This window comes from Pyrus communis, chromosome 8, assembly GCF_041283825.1.
Source record: "Pyrus communis isolate YQ-2024b chromosome 8, ASM4128382v1, whole genome shotgun sequence".
In the NCBI taxonomy this organism is placed as follows: Eukaryota; Viridiplantae; Streptophyta; class Magnoliopsida; order Rosales; family Rosaceae; genus Pyrus; species Pyrus communis.
Window position 1 is genome coordinate 20,577,876 of NC_142572.1, and position 17,482 is coordinate 20,595,357.

The 17,482-nt window shown below is 36.8% G+C and overlaps 2 protein-coding genes across 2 annotated transcripts; both read left to right on the forward strand.

Moving 5' to 3' along the window:
- The first annotated feature begins 1,540 nt into the window (after nt 1-1,540).
- LOC137718094 (glutamate receptor 2.8-like) lies at nt 1,541-4,943 on the forward strand. Its single transcript, XM_088699052.1, has 6 exons — nt 1,541-1,661; nt 1,805-3,147; nt 3,230-3,542; nt 3,642-4,048; nt 4,287-4,395; nt 4,439-4,943. The coding sequence occupies exons 1-6, from the start codon at nt 1,556-1,558 to the stop codon at nt 4,918-4,920; spliced, it is 2,760 nt and encodes a 919-aa protein (XP_088555178.1). The 5' UTR covers nt 1,541-1,555; the 3' UTR covers nt 4,921-4,943.
- Nucleotides 4,944-12,608: 7,665 nt separating this feature from the next.
- LOC137717634 (glutamate receptor 2.7) lies at nt 12,609-16,610 on the forward strand. The gene is made up of 5 exons (XM_068457055.2): nt 12,609-13,168; nt 13,362-14,707; nt 14,818-15,130; nt 15,233-15,639; nt 15,802-16,610. The coding sequence occupies exons 1-5, from the start codon at nt 12,886-12,888 to the stop codon at nt 16,354-16,356; spliced, it is 2,904 nt and encodes a 967-aa protein (XP_068313156.2). The 5' UTR covers nt 12,609-12,885; the 3' UTR covers nt 16,357-16,610.
- The last annotated feature ends 872 nt before the right edge of the window (nt 16,611-17,482 follow it).

Consider the following 17,482-nt stretch of genomic DNA (forward strand, 5'->3'; position numbering starts at 1 on the left):
TATTGCTAGTCTATTATGAGGTTAAGCCCACTCCCTCTCCTTAGGGTAGATAATATCGTTTTTTTTTCAAAAAAAAAAAAAATGTGTTACTTTGATGAGAGTGCAAAGAACCTGCAGAGGCTTTTAGTTCCTTATTAACTAACAATTAAATATATTATCTGTGTGCTACTCCAACACTCTCTGCAGATGGAAAGAGTGCAAAGAATTTGCTTCGAATGGTTAATTAATCGTGAATTTTCATCCCAAAATTACATATAAATTTCTTCGCAATAAATAACATGATAAAAAATACATGGAGCTTCTTGAAGCCTCTTTCATGGGATTTCTCGCTGATAAGTCTTTGCTTTTTCATCTGGACTGGTTTCGACATTGTGTACTGTAAATTTTCGTGGCCCTCCAGTCCCTCGGATCAAGTTGGCACAATACTTTCAGGCTCCATACTCATTACCTTTGCATGGAGTTGAAGAAAAGAACCAACCTCTCTCATTATGTTTTCTTCCTTGTTTCTTCTAGCTAGTGTTTCCTCGGCCGCGACACAGATCGCATGAATCTCCAGTTATTGCTGCTGATGAGGCTGATCTTCAGGACCCAGAACTAACAGCAACTCCTGATCAAGGCTGACTAATCCTCAATAAAGCCACTAATGACATAATTAAGTTTCATCCTTGACTTAAGGTGTTAAAATTGGCCTCACCGTCGCCTAAGTATCGGTCATCTCTTCTCTGTATGATCACGGAAAACTTGCACACCTTTTGGCCTGGGTTTTGATGTTTTATTTTAAGCTTCAAGTAGATATTATTGCATGAGGCCAAAACCAAATGCAGAGATTGACAATAACAGTATATATTCTGTGTTAAAATAGGGCAAATATAATAATTTTATGTAGGTTTATTACGATGTAGATTTCGATGAGGTCCACAGTACTGGTAAATTTCCTGAAAATATCATCTTGTTAAAAATTAAAAAAGCCGAACAATTGATGCTTAACCTTCACAATTACTATGCTAATATAATTTTAATATTTCATTGCTTCCCAGAAGCTCTTTGGGGAGTAAGAAAACAGTTGGACATCATTATTCTAATTGTACTTTGGTCTTGTACTACGCATTTCACCATCAATGTTTAGCTTGTAAGGCGATTTGGTCCAGGTAAATGAAACTTACGTACACAGGCTTAATTTGTTTCTATTAATTCTTGACAAACTTTATCTTGGAGCTACTCCAACAAGAGGTATTAGTAATTTACGACGAAATTGTTATGTAATTAACCATGTCTCTTACACCCCGAGTTTTCTGTATGCTATAACTACATTAGAATCAGAAATACCGATCCAAGTATCTTTGGATGACTACCTTCCCATCCAGAAGCAGATACGACCATGACGAAGAGGAAACTGACCGACTTAGTCTGTTCTTTCGTCTTGTTTGTTTCTTTAAGCATTAATTCATTGGCTATGGGACAGAAGTCTCCGAACATAACAATCGCAGTGGAAGTTGGTGTGATTCTTGATGACCTTGATTCGCTCAGTGCAAAAGTTTGGTTGAGCTGCATTAACATGGCCCTCTCAGATTTCTATACCGGCTCTCACGCTTCCTCTTCCACCAGGGTGGTTTTAAACGTTAGGGACTCCAAGGAAGACACTGTCGATGCAGCTGCTGCAGGTCTCTCTCTCTCTCTCTCTCTCTCTCTCTCTCTCTCTCTCTCTCCGTAGACCGTGTTTTATTTCAGTTTCCAACATTATGATTCTATTTTAAGTAAAAGAAGCATTGTAGCTAACTTCTTGTGCCTTCTGTTGATCTAACAGCTTTAGACCTGATAAAGAATACTCAAGTGCAAGCAATCCTCGGCCCAAAGTCATCGATGCAAGCCAAATTTGTAATTGATCTGGGGAACAAAGCCCAGGTGCCCATCATCTCATTTTCGGCAACAAATCCTTCCCTCACTTCTATTCGAAGTCCATACTTTTACCGAGCAGCACAAAATGACTCCTCTCAGGTGAAAGCCATAAGTGCTATCATCCAAGCCTTTGGATGGAGAGAAGCTGTGCCCATCTATGTAGACAACGATTATGGTGAGGGAATAATACCTTACTTGGTAGATGCCTTGCAAGAAGTTGAAGCTCGTGTCCCATATCGAAGTGTTATACATCCAGAAGCCACTGAGGACCAGCTTGATGCAGAGCTCTCCAAGCTAATGACTATGCAGACTAGAGTCTTCATTGTGCACATGTTGCCCTCTCTTGGCTCTCGCCTTTTTGCCAAGGCACGAGAGAAGGGAATGATGGATGAAGGGTATGTTTGGATAATGACCAATGGGTTAACCAACCTTTTGAGTACAACAAATGCTTCAGTCATCAATTCAATGCAAGGTGCACTGGGTGTGAGGACTTATGTGCCCAGAACAGAAGAATATGTCGATTTTAGAAATCGATGGAAAAGGCAATTCCAAAAGAAGAATCCAACAATCATCGACGCTGAATTAGACGTTCCTGCACTCTGGGCTTATGATGCTGCTTTTGCATTAGCCATGGCAGTTGAAAATGTTGGGACTAAAAACTTTGGCTATGAAAAGGCTAATGCTTCCACCAACTCATCAAATGATCTTGAAACAATTGGGATCTCCCAAAATGGTCCAGGGCTTTGCAAATCCTTGTCAGGTACTAAATTTAGAGGCTTTGGTGGGGATTTCAGTTTTGTTGATGGGCAATTACAAACATCCGTCTTTGAAATGGTAAATGTGTTCGGTGATGCAACAAAAAGAATTGGGTTTTGGACACCACGGAGTGGACTTGTGAAAAAATTGAACTCGAAAAACACAAGTGATCCTTATTCAACTTCTAAATCCAATGTTGGACCTATTATATGGCCCGGAGATTCTTCCTCAGTTCCTAAGGGATGGGAGATCCCGACAGACGGCAAAAGATTGAGAGTAGGAGTTCCTGTGGAGAATGGCTATCCTCAATTTGTGAAAGTAGTATATGACTCTAGCGCTAATACAACTCATGTTACTGGGTACGTCATTGACATCTTCAACGCTGCAATGGGCAAATTAAAGTACAATGTTGCCTATGATTTCTTTCCCTTCGCCAAGCCAGATGGTACAAGTGCTGGCACTTACGATGATTTGGTGCATCAAGTATTTCTCGGGGTACGTAGTACTAGAAACTGGTGTAGATTTCACTTTGTTTAACAATTTTATCATTAGTTGTAATACTAATAATCTGTGACAGAATTTCGATGCAGTGGCAGCAGACGCAACAATTAGAGCAAACAGGTCCTCGTATGTGGACTTTACCTTGCCATACACAGAATCAGGGGTAGTGATGGTAGTGCCAATGAAAGATAGAAAGAGCAAAAGTGCATGGATTTTCTTAAAGCCTTTGACACTGAATCTTTGGTTGACAAGTGCTTTCTTTTTCGTCTTCGTTGGTTCAGTGGTTTGGGTTCTTGAACACCGTATCAATGATGAATTTCGCGGTCCTCCTCCTCATCAAGTTGGCACAGTCTTTTGGTTCTCCTTTTCGACCATGGTTTTTGCACAGCGTAAGTACTAGCTAGTACAACCGTGAAAGATTTCATAATTATACTTAAAATTCAACAATTAATTGTTGTATCATCACGTTCTACTTCATCAATTTACAGGAGAGAGGGTGATTGGCAACTTGGCAAGGTCTGTGGAGATTGTTTGGATGTTTGTAGTGCTGATACTAACGCAAAGTTACACAGCGAGTCTAACTTCATTGTTAACATCTCAAGAACTTCAGCCAACTTTTACGAATATACTCGATCTTATAAACAATAGGGAGTATATTGGGTACAGAGAGGGTTCTTTCGTCCGCGACCTTCTGATAGGCCGTGGTGTTGATCCCTCCAAGTTACGGCCTTATACGTCTAGGGAAGAATGTGACGTATTGTTGACAAATGGGAGTGCCAAAGGCGGTATTGCTGCTGCTATCGACGAAACCCCCAACACTAGGCTGTTTCTTGCAAAATATTGCAAGAAATACACCATGATTGGCCCAATTTTCAGAACCGATGGCTTTGGCTTTGTAAGAGCTCTCTCTTTACTTCTCTCAGAAGTAATGTGTCACCTGCTTATACATTGTGTACCACATTACTAATACCGGTAGGATTCAATTTTAGCGTCATTGAGTCTCACCTCTATTAGCGATTTGGTACCAAATATACGCTGTACAAGAGCAAGTTCGAGATGGTTTTATCATTCTAATGTTCCTCATATGATTTCCTTTATTTATTTATTTTTTTTGGGGGTGCCCACCTATATAGGTCTTCCGGAAAGGTTCACCTCTTGTGCCAGATGTTTCAAGGGCGATCCTGGTCGTGAATGAGGGAAATGATACAACTGATGCTGAAAACAAATGGTTTGCGCCGGAAGGCACATGTTCAGATACATCACCCACCATCTCCGATTCCAACAGTCTTGGATTTGATAGCTTTTGGAGCCTCTTCCTCATTGTCGGGGTCTCCGCATCTTTATAGCTTTTGGAGCCTCTTCCTCATTGTCGGGGTCTCCGCATCTTTAGCTCTTCTCATATTTGCAGTCTCTTTCTTTAATAGGCATTGGCATATCTTCATCGCGACAAGAGGTGACTCTGTGTGGAGCAGATTTATGGTTATGCTTAGAACTTTTGACCAAAGAGACCTTAGCTCCCATACTTTTAGAAAGAGTAGTGGCTCCCGAGATAGAGAAACCTACAATTTTGGAGCTACGGCTGTCGAGGATTCATCAGACAGTTACAGCACCTGCCCACCAAGCCCTGCATCAGGTCTTTCAGACCACCCAGAAATACTGATTACAGCTGAAGGAGCTCACCCACGCACGGGTGAACAGAACAGGTCCGAGGCTCAAACTTCAGACAGAGTTCCGCAACAGCCAGGAGAAATCCTTCTAACGCCGTGACGTGGGTTCCGAAGCAAACTTAGTTCTCTTGTGTAGTTTATTTGACTGGAATTTGTATCACCATTTTCTACTTGGTTACTTATATTCGTTTTTTTTTTTTTTTCCTGTAAAGACTTAAACCCTAAACTATATAAGCAAAAGGATGAACTGTCAATTTAGTCCATGAATTATTACGTTAGTGAAAATTAGGTCCTAATTTTCTTTTTCTTCAGAAAAATCAGTTATTGAATTATAAAAATTTTCCAATTACATCCCTAATATTATATTCGAAGCTATTATATTCAATTTTCCATCAATTTAAGTTACATTACTTGATTATGGTACATATTGGAGGGTAGATTGTTAGTTTTTCATAAAGAAATAGTGTATAGAGTTAACTTTGTAGGGTAAATTGGTAGTTTTACATAAGAAATAGTGTACGTTAACTTTGGAGGGTAAATTAGACGTTAGATTCGCAGCCCATATGAAATGTTAAGGGTTATAGACGAGAAAATGACGGTATTACACTCTAAAATATGTCAAGTGATTTAAGTTGACGAAAAATTGGATAAAATAGCTTTGAATATAATAGTAGGGGTGCAATTAGTAATTTTTAATGAATTTAGGAACTTATTTAACCGAAAAAATAATTTAGAGACCTAATTTTTACTGAGGTGATAGTTAAGAGACTAAATCTGCACAATCATCCAAAATAAACAACTCTACTTATCATCAATTGAACTTTGGATAGAGTTTCCTGTGGTGACCAACTTTTAGTGTGACATTCAGATATCACATGTTATTACCAATCAATAAGCCATTTCCTTTTGTTGTTGTTGTTTTTTTTTAATAAACTTATTATTATTAAGGGGATGGGGAATGATTCGAAACCATTACAATAATTTTTATGTGAGGGGGAGGGGATTCGAACTTGGAATATATGAATGAAAACTCAATACCCTATTCACTAGGATATTAAAACTACATGCAAATAAGCGATGTCTTAAAATTTGATAACTAATTGAAAAATGCTTTGACAAGTTCCTTGATATTGTACAAATTATTTGTAATTTTGTGTCAATATCTGTTTTTTTTTATTCGCATATATTTTGAGTATTGTCAATATCTGTTTTTTTTAATCACATATGGTTTGAGTCAATATATAATTTCATAGTTTTGACTATTTGTTTTTCATATTTCAACATCCGTTATGATCATTTCATTTCCAAGCATAGATCAGCAAAAACAATTTTGTATTAATATTCATTCATCTCCATATATAAAATAGTAAATTAAAAAGTCATTTAGTACTACGGTCTAGTGATATTTCTGTTCATTTGTAAGTGAGAGGTATTAGATTTGATTTTTGTTAAAGGTGAATTTGAACCACATTATTATTGTTAGTCCACTGTAAAACTAGCCCACTCTCTTTCCCTTAATTTAAATAATATCGTTGGTTAAAAAAAAAAAAAAAATTAAAGCAACCACATTAAAGTAGTAAATAATATAGCTAAACTACATATTAATATAACTTTCCTTGTTACCAAAAGAGGCTGAAAAAACTATTTAGTCTTTTATCACAACAAAAAAGTTAAGGATAGTAACATAATTTTGCAAAACAAAATTTTGCTATATTTTGTTTACAAAATAATAATAATAATAAAAAAAAACCTTTTTCTCTCTCTCCCCAATCCCACGTTCTTTTTAATTTTTTTTTTTATTATGGAAATAGACGGTACATGGAAATTTTTATTGATAATGAAAAAAAAGTTATACCTAGTCAGGGGGGATATAAACCTCATGTGCAATCCCATTCCCGAAATTTCACTATTCTTTACGCATCTTGTAATTTAAATTCGTATTTCACGTTTACGTTATCTTTATTAGTTAATTTTAATTCCGTTAATTTTAGGAATTAAATCGTTTAGTTATCGAGTTTGAATTTTCGTATTTAATCTTTAAAATTCGTTGACCTTTTGAGGTCACAATTAATGTTTTCAAATAGATCTCAAAATCACGAGTGAATAGACGAAAATCGTTTCTGAGTCCAGATTGTAACGGTATAAGTACGAACATTTAAAATCGTTTTACTAAACTATAATTTTTAAATAAATTAAACTCCCATTAGGTGGGTATGAGAATCAATCATGGTTTCGGCCCAATCAGTTAATGGGAAAGGGACCAATCAGCTACAAGGAAGAGGAGAAAGAAAGGGCCAAAAAAAAAAAAAAAAAAAAAAAAACAGAAAAAAGAAAAAAGGGAAGCTCCCAACCTTCCCGTTGGTCCTTACACCTGCGCACCAACCCGACCTAATTCTGGCGGATCCCACCATTTTTTTCCATCAAATCATCACCATCCATCACCTATAACTCTTCCACAACTTCCCATCTACCATCTCCACCCAAATTCGAAGGTTTAAGGTCCATTTCCGTGTATAACCCCACCGGAGCATCGGAGATGCTCGACGTTGATTCCTCCGATCCGGTGAGTTTCACCACCCATCACCATCCTTAATCAACTCCCCTTGGACTTAGGAACAAGATCCAACTAGTTTTTGGGACGTTGGAGCACCAAGGAAGGAGAATTGAAGCTCACCCGAAGTGGATTTTTAAGTTTGTAAAACTAATTGTTGACCGCCACTTGAATTTGAGATTGGCAGAGATCCGACCGTTAGATCGTGATGAGATTTTAGTATGTTATTATAGGAGCATAATGTGGACCCAAGGAAGTTACGAATATGAAATACGATGTACGGTTCTTCCGGATTAAATTACTAGGGTGTGGACCTCACCGTTGATTGAAAGTTGACTTTTGATCAATAAGTCTTGAACCATTGAATTACTAAAATTAGTATTACTAGAGACTCACTGGGGCTTTGCGGACTTGTCTCGGTGAGTGATTTTAATATATGTGAGATGATTATTATCCTGTTTTTCTTATATTAGTATCCTTTGTGGATATGACTTAGTTTTATAAAAGTGTTTTCTGTAGAAATGTGATTTTTATAATTGGCCATCGATCTATTTTTATTAAATGTGATTTGATTCATGGACTGGAAATATTTGTGAAAAAGTGATTTGAAGTGCCTATTGAAATGTTTGTTAAACTGAGGGCTAGTAGGGGATCGTTACCCTAGTGTCACGCGGTTAAGTGACACTGAGTCTGCATCATGTAGCAGTGGTACATGGATGATCATGCTTGGTTAATCTGTGATAGGGGACCATACCATTTATGGATCGTGCTTGGTTAATCTATGATGGGTGATCCTTATGGCCATGTATACTTAGGAGTGATCATACCTTGTTAATCCGCGATGGAGGGTCACTACCTACTTGGTTATCTTGACCCTGCTCGATTAATCTGTGGTGGAGGACTATATTATTTATGGATCGTGCTTGGTTAATCCGTGATGGGCTATCCTTATGGCCATACATACTTAGGGGTGATCACTGCCTAGCAGATTCGTAGGAATGACTCTGCTTGGTTAATCTGTGATGGGGGTTCACTACCTACATGGTTACTTAGGGGTGGGTCTGCTTGGTTAATCCGCTATAGGGGGCCACTTCCTGTTTGGTTACTTATGTAGGCTTCGGCCGAACTACGTCCATCTAGCCCTAGATTTTAGTGTATTTATGAACTATAGTTTTTGAGAATCTTTGGGGCTTGAGTTGGAAAAGCCGTTGGATGTCTGGGTGACTTCTTCGAAGTTTTTAAAGACTTGACTATGTTTTCATAATTAAGAACTTATATTTGAGGCTTGTAAACTGTGATCGATGGTCTTTCTTTTAATTGATTATCACATACTTGTATTATTGTCACTCACTCGAGTTTCGCAACTTATCCAAGTTCTGGTTTGCCAGTGCACCATTCCCATGATGTAGGCACTGATTTTACATGCGACAAATCTGGGTAGATTAGGAGAAACCGCTTAATATTTTGGTTCCGTTGAGTGGTTCAGAACCCGATATGGTTGGATTCCTTTGAGTGGTTTGTAATCCTTACTCTTGTACATTTCCAAAAGGTTAGTCTAGAACCCTAGTTTCGACTATCCACAATAGACATTGTGAAAATAAATTAGATTTACCATGTTGTTACTCATAATCCAAGTAGGAAATTATTTAGAGTTCTTTAATTAAATTTGTGAAATGATATGTTATCTCATTGGTTGATGAATGTAGTTAAATGCTAAGATCATGCATCTTTGATTCATGAATGGATTAATTGATAGGATTGTGGAATAACGTTGGATATGATTGTTATTATTATGATTATCTTAGTTGATTAATGTGGCTTGAGAATAATACTGTGCTTCATTGGTTATTTGATATGATACATGCTGTGGTTGGAGGTATCGTGTTGAAAACATAGTGATTTATATGATGGATGGAATGGAAACCTTGAATATCATGTGGGTTTGTTATGTAGCCCTGAACCTAGTAATTTCATGCTTGTTAAGTTCTAATAATTGATTGAGGAATGCTTTGCTTTTTCGTTTTGAACGTATTGTGATAAATGTTGAAGTGATATGAGAAAAAGAGGGGGGGGGGGACATAAACCTCACCCTTCTAGAAACGCAAACAATAAAGATATGAGAAAAAGAGGGGGGACATAAAACCTAACCCCTCTAAAACCAAACGTAAAATTCGAAACCTGTATTAAGTTTAATCCAAGGAAACCAAGGAAAAGACCATCTGTATTAAGTTTAATCCAAGGAAACCAAGGAGAAGACCAAAGCACATGAAGAATAGTTGGCGTCTTGCGAGGGATAGGCTAGATCCCCCATAGAAAAAATGATACGAGTGTCAAAACCTTGAGAATAACTAAGAATAAACTCCCCACCATGAATGATCCAGAATTGATAGACATGCAAAGATGACGAAAATAGATTGGGCGACCCTAAAAAAATAAACTTATTTCAAACTTTCCAAATAGCTGAAATAGTAGAAAGACTTGTAAAAATTCAAAGATTGGGCAATTGTTTGGAAAAAGGCTTACGTACATAGGCATCCCAAAAAGCAACCAGAGAATCTAAAAAAGACAGATAGGTACCAAATTGATATGCTAGCCACCTCCATAGCTGCCTAGATATCCGACAACCAAAGAAAAGATGAATAGTAAATTCCTCAGAATTATGACATAAACAACAAATTAACATGCTAGCCACCTCCAAAACTCTCTAGATATCCCATGTTCTCTCTTACTTTCTTCCTCTCTTCTTCAATTTAAAAACAAAAATAAATTAGAAGACTGACAATGCCCACATAAGAAAAGTGATCATAGATTTTTTATTTTAGGAAAATAAAATACAAGCAAGGAAATTGCCACAGATGTAAGCGTGTGACAACTACTCTATACCTAAAAGCACAAATTTCTAAATGATCCAATCATATGATTGAGATTATTTTGTTACGTTAAATAAGTTACCTTTTTTTTTTCTTTCTATTTTTTTTAATAGGGAAAAAAAGACTTCTGTTAATAAAAAAAAAAGTTTTATTATAATCGAGTGAGCCTCAACAACTGAAAAGTATCTTAATTTTAAGACCCTAATTTTGTAGTGCGAGTCAAGCACACCATTGCCATTTGCCACCTTCCCCAATTCTGACCTCATTTCAAAAGGTTGTATCGTTTAAAATGTCTCCGGTAGGAGGGGGGAGGCAGTTGGACTGGGGTACTTCCAACTACACATAAAATAGTTAATGTCATATAAAACAAGTATAGGGTAGAATCGTAGACTAACTACTGTTTCCATGACTTGACTTCTTTTTTGTTCTCGAATCCTCTTCAAAGTTCAAACTTCAAACACTGGAAGATTATTGTGCTTGCTTCTTCAAAGTCCAAAGTCCAGATTCCTATCACCAAAAAAAGTCCAGATTCCGCAGATGATTGCTTTCCGTTTAAGATTTCCATACGAGAAATTTTATTTGAACTCATTTAATTTATTTTTACATCTAATTTACTTTCTAAACTCATATTACTTTTAATTAGAGAATTAATATCTTTTTAAATTCAAATTTATTACCAAAGTACTCTTCCAAACCCAATTAAAATGTATTTTATCTTTACACCCATTATAAAATATAAATCTTAAAGAAACTTGAAATTCAAAAATCATCTGAGTCCTTTGTCTCCCCTTCCACCTTGAGCTCTTTAGAAACAGAGCTTTTTGTTTTTCAAAATTTCCTCTGCAAATTTTAGCTTCACTGCATCTTATTTGATTTTTTTGATAAAGTTTCAAATTTCTACTGGAGCTCCGTACAACATTATAACATTTTCTATGGCTGCTGTATTTTATTTATTTGTGTTTTTTGCTGCAATTATTTAATTTAATTTGATGAAAGATCTAACCAGCACTCACTAACATGCACTACCCCAAGCAATTAATTACAAGGAGAACAAATGTCAATCGGAACGGCTACAAATGTAAAATGAAGTTGAAGTGAAAGGGTTTTGTATAGGAGGACAGACTAGCCTGGATTAACGAAAAAGAAAAAGTTGAAATCCAAATACTTATTTTCTACATTCTAAAAAAAATTAAAATCAGATGGACAAAATGTTTTCATAAATCGAGTCATACTAGAATTCAAAACTTTAAAATCACCATCCATCAATAAAAAAATAGAACTTGTTTTCCTCTATAAAAGTTATTTGGGTTTTAGCCAGAATGAATGCATGATAAACAATTAGTGATGGTAAGATTTAATTATAGTGTGTGAGTTTATTGATAAATTTTGGTTTTATTATTAATTTCATTTTTGTACTTAATGGTAATTATGCAATACGATAAAAAAGACAATTTATATTTAAAATTTAAATTGAATGTAGAAAGAAGTTACATGGATTTAAATAAAATTTCCGTTTCCATATTTCTATTTCAGTTTCTCAGTAATTTTTAACACTTCGATAATTATATATTTTAGAAGATTTTGGTTGTTAAAGTGAGGACTTACCAGTCACCATCAAGGAAATTACATGGAAAAACTACTTATTTTAATTTTGATTCCTTATTTTAATTTTGATTCCTTATTTGACCATCAGGCCATGATGTTATATTTGTCATGCCGGCCGGCTCTTAAATCTTCAATTTTTTTTTACTTCTTGAGTTGATGTATGAGTAGTGATTAGCGATAAGGCCAAAACATGAGTAGATAAATTAACAGCCCGAGTTGATGCGTCTCCCGTAGTAGTAATATTTTTTTTAATTACTTATCTTCCCAATATTAGAAGATGCTCTAAGTTCGAATTTTTTTTTTTTTTTTTTTGAGGATAAAGAAAAAGAAGGGAAATCCAATACTCATTTTCTTAAGCATATTCCAACTCTGCTACAACTATACATGAGTTTATATTTTTTCCTCCAGTAAGTTCGTTGAATCTTACAGAATATTACACCGATTATGATGTGTTTCGACTTTTATACCCGTCACGGAAAAATTGAAAGAAACAGGAAACAATGAAATAACTAACAAGTCAGTTATTACTTGGACAGGCAGCATATGATTTGATTTATGGGTCACGGTTGAGCATATAAATCAAATATGTACATTTTGGTGGACCACACAAAGTTGTAAATTTCCTGGAAGCATCTTGATATAGCTAAAAGTCAAAACTGACTAATCAGTCCAGACTGGTTGCTGAACCTCTTGCTAAGTACTAATCTTCCAGAAAGATCTGAGGGATGAAGAAAACAAATTAACATAATTACTTTCTGTCTTTGTCGGACTTTGTCGATCGACTTCATTGTTTTGCTAGCTAGCATCCCTTTGAAGTATGCTATACTCCAAAATATTTTGATTTGGTATGTATAGTTTCGTTCAACATCACGGTAGCACTTTGATTTGGTCAAGGTAAACGGAAACTTGTCAATCGAAGGGTTTATTTCTTATAAAATCTTAACAGATTTATATTGGTCTGCAATCCTTCCATTCTATATATATACATATATTTATTTGAGTTGAATAACGCAACCGGAGTTGCAAAAGGCATACCAACATGAAGAGGAGGACACGAACCAACCTGGTTTGTTCTTTTTTCTTGCTTATTTCTTTAAGCAGTAATCTTTCCCTGGTCATGGGACAGAAGTCACAGAACACAACAATCCCGGTGAAAGTTGGTGTGGTTCTTGATCACCTTGATTCATCAAGTACAAAAGTTTGGTTGAGCTGCATCGAAATGGCCCTCTCCGACTTTTATACCTCCCGTGCTTCCTCTTCAACTAGGCTGGCCTTGAGCATTAGAGACTCGAGAGAAGACGTTGTAGATGCAGCTGCTGCAGGTTTCTCTCCCTCTCTCTCTCATTCTCTCTCTCTCTCGCCCTCCTTCTCTCTCTCATCTTGTGGTTTCATTTAAATTTTGCAATTTAATTTTGACTCCCATCTATACGTATGTAGCTTTTTATCTGATAAGACTACTTTTATTTGAAAAGAAGAAAAACTGTAACTTGTGCTTTTTTTTTTATTGAAAAATAGCTTTAGACCTGATAAAGAATCTTCAAGTGCAAGCAATCTTAGGACCGAAATCATCGATGCAAGCCAACTTTGTAATTGATCTTGGAGAGAAAGCCCAAGTGCCCATAATGTCATTTTCAGCTACAAGTCCTTCCCTCACTTCAATTCGGAGTCCATATTTTTTCCGAGCTGTGCAAAATGATTCCTCTCAAGTCAAAGCTATAAGTGCTATCATCGAGGCCTTTGGATGGAGAGAAGCGGTGCCAATCTATGTGGACAACGAATTTGGTGAGGGAGTAATACCTTACTTGGCCGATGCCTTGCAAGAAGTTGAAGCTCGTATCCCGTATCGAAGTGTCATACCTCCAGGGGCCAGTGATGATCAAATTAAGGCAGAGCTTTACAAGTTAATGACGATGCAAACTAGAGTCTTCATTGTGCACATGTTGCCCTCTCTTGGTATTCGCCTTTTCGCCAAGGCGCAAGAGATAGGAATGATGGATGAAGGCTATGTTTGGATCATGACTGGTGGGTTAACCAATCATATAACTACAATGAGTTCTTCAGTCCCTAATTCAATGGAAGGTGCATTGGGCGTGAGGACTTATGTGCCCCAAACGGTGGAGCTTGTGGATTTTAGAGATCGATGGAAAAAGAAATTTCAAAAGGAGAATCCAAACATAATTGATGCTGAACTAGATGTTCCTGCACTCCGGGCTTATGATGCTGCTTTTGCATTAGCCATGGCAGTTGAAAATGTCGGGACTAGGAACTTTGGCTTCGAAAAGATGAATGGTTCCACCAACTCATCAACTGATCTTGAAGCTTTGGGGCTCTCTCAAAATGGTCCAGAACTTGGCAAGTCCTTGGCAAGTACTAAATTTACAGGCCTCGCTGGGAATTTCAGTTTTGTTGATGGGCAATTACAACCTTCCATCTTTGAAATGGTGAATGTTATTGGTCATGGAGCAAAAACAATTGGGTTTTGGGAACCACAGAGTGGACTTGTGAAAAAATTGAATTTCACAATCACAGAAAACACTACATATTCAACTTCTAAATCGAATCTGGGACCTATTGTATGGCCAGGAGATTCTACCTCGGTTCCCAAGGGATGGGAGAACCCGACATATGGCAAAAGGTTGAAAGTAGGAGTTCCAATAATTGATGGTTTTGCTGAGTTTGTGAGGGTGGTACCTGATCCTAGCAACAATACAACCGAAGTTTCCGGGTTCTGTATCGACGTCTTTGAAGCTGCAATGCGAAAATTGCCATATGCTGTTTCTTATGACTTCATTCCCTTTGCAAAGCCTGATGGTACAAGTGCTGGCAGTTACAGTGATTTGGTCGATCAAGTTTATCTTGGGGTATGTGAAATTAATATGAACTTGATTTTCTTCAATCTTTTCAATTTTCATGATCATTTGCAGTACTCATAATTTGGTGATGTGATATATTATCATGTTTTATGTCACAGAAATTCGACGCGTTGGCAGCCGACACAACAATTAGAGCAGACAGGTCTTTGTATGTGGACTTCACATTGCCATACACGGAATCAGGAGTGGTAATGGTAGTGCCAATGAAAGACGGCAAGAGCAAAAATGCATGGATCTTCTTGAAGCCTTTGACATGGGACCTCTGGCTGACAAGTTCTTGCTTTTTTGTCTTCATTGGTTTTGTGGTTTGGGTTCTTGAACACCGTATTAACGAAGAATTTCGAGGGCCTCCCTTGCATCAAGTCGGAACGAGCTTTTGGTTCTCCTTCTCGACCATGGTTTTTGCACACCGTAAATACTACTATACAACTTCATAACCATATTTATATACTACTCAAAATTCAACAATTAATTATTTTTGTATCCACATTTTTTACTTTGATTAATCTACAGGTGAGACGGTGATTAGCAACTTGGCAAGGTTTGTGGTGATTGTATGGGTGTTTGTGGTGCTGGTACTGACTCAAAGTTATACAGCCAGTTTAACTTCTCTATTAACAGTTCAACAACTTCAGCCAACTTTTACGAATTTAAGCGTTCTAATAAAGGAGGAGGAGTATATCGGGTACATTAATGGTTCTTTTGTCGGCAAACTTCTGATACAAAATGGTGTTGATCCCTCCAAATTAAGGCCTTATAATTCTTCAGCACAATGTAATGAATTTTTAACAAACGGGAGTGCAAACGGAGGTATTGCTGCTGCTATTGATGAAACCCCCAACATGAAGCTTTTTCTCGCAAAATATTGCTCTACATACACCATGATTGGCCCCCTATTCAAAACTGATGGCTTTGGCTTTGTAAGCGCTCCCTCTTTACTTCGCTCACAATTAATCCTACATGAATCACATTATTGTTGTATATTGTGTATTATATATATGTTCCTTACACGCACACGCACGCACAAAATACACACTATAAATCCACTCGTGTCTCTAATAATATACGTCCCTCCCGTACAGGTCTTTCCGAAAGGTTCACCTCTTGTGTCAGATGTTTCGAGGGCGATTCTCAATGTGACTGAGGGAGATGAGATGAAGGACATTGAAAACAAATGGTTCACAGCAGATACCACATGTTCGGATACAAAACCGACCATCTCTAATTCCAACAGTCTTGGCCTTGATAGCTTTTGGGGTCTCTTCCTCATTGCCGGGGTCTCTTCATTATCAGCTCTTATCATTTTTGCAGTCTCCTTCTGTTATAGGCATCGGCACGTTTTCATGACAACGGACGCCTCGGGATGGAAAAGAATTAGGGTCATGCTTAGATTCTTTGACCAAAAAGACCACAGCTCTCATACTTTTAGAAAGAGTGGCGCTCGAGATGGAACATCCTCTAATGTTGGAGCTGCAGCTGTTGAGGCTTCACCAAACAATAACACCACCTGCCCGCCAAGCCCTGAATCAGGCCGTTCAAACGACACAGATCCAGACTCAGATTTCTTCAGAGAACAAGGACCACCTGTTGGTGAAATACCAAATACTCCTGCAGGAGCTCAGGAAACCAATAATTAATTAACACGTACAAGTTTGTAAATTTTTTGTATGATAATAATATAGTCATCCATGTATATATATGTGAGGGCGATTTAGGTCAAGTTAGTGTAGCTAAAGTTGGGTCTTTATTAGTTGAATCTTCAATACTCTGGGAGGGGGAAGATTAATATGGTAGCATTGTATATAACCTTTTGGGAGATTATGTTAATTAACTTGTTTTATATGTACACCTCAAGTCAATAAATTTATCTATACTATTATTATTAAGAGAACTCTCATTGTTAACATTTTGCCACCTTTTGTTTTCCTATTTTGCCATCACTTTTGATACACAATATTTACATAAGGAGGGCAAAATAGTAATTTTGTATCTTTTCTTAAAATGGCAATCATATCCTTATTTTTCCTATTTTACTTTCACTTTTGATACACAATATTTACATAAGAAGGACAAAACAATAATTATGTAATATTAAGATAAAATATGCACTTATTAAGAAAAATTATCTCATCATCATTTTTTTCATACTCTTTTTGAAATTTTAAAAACTAATGACATTCCTTAATCGGCTAGTATATTTTATCCAAACAATAATATGTGTTACGATTTTTGCGTGCCAGTTTTCATATATATGAGGACGTCGACTTGTCACACACACAAAGTAAGTTTTCGGTTGCACCTAATCAATGTGTGCCCAATATAAAATGAGGGAGGGCTGGATAAGATGGCCCGGCCCAGACTAGTTAATGATCGTAGTTCTTATAGAGCTCTGGCCTCTTATTAGGGTTTAGGGTACTAACCGACACGTTTTTGAAAATTAGAGAAGCTAAAAAATGTTTTGTTCTTATGAAGCGCTGCGGCCTCTTATTAGGATTTAGGGTATAAATTGACACGTTTCAAAAGACTGTTGCTTGCGAAAAGGAATTTTGGTGTCTTGAGTATGTACATATGTCTTTTTGGGCATATCACGCATTGCTGAAACTAGAAGCTTGACTTTCTGGCTCTTCAGTCCACAAGAATCCAAGAATATTACTGACCACTTTGTTCAGATTATTCCTTATTTAAAAAACCTTATAATTAGAAAAATTCATTTAGTTGACTGATTGTGATGTTCTTTAAGCTTGTATATCGATCATCTGTGTT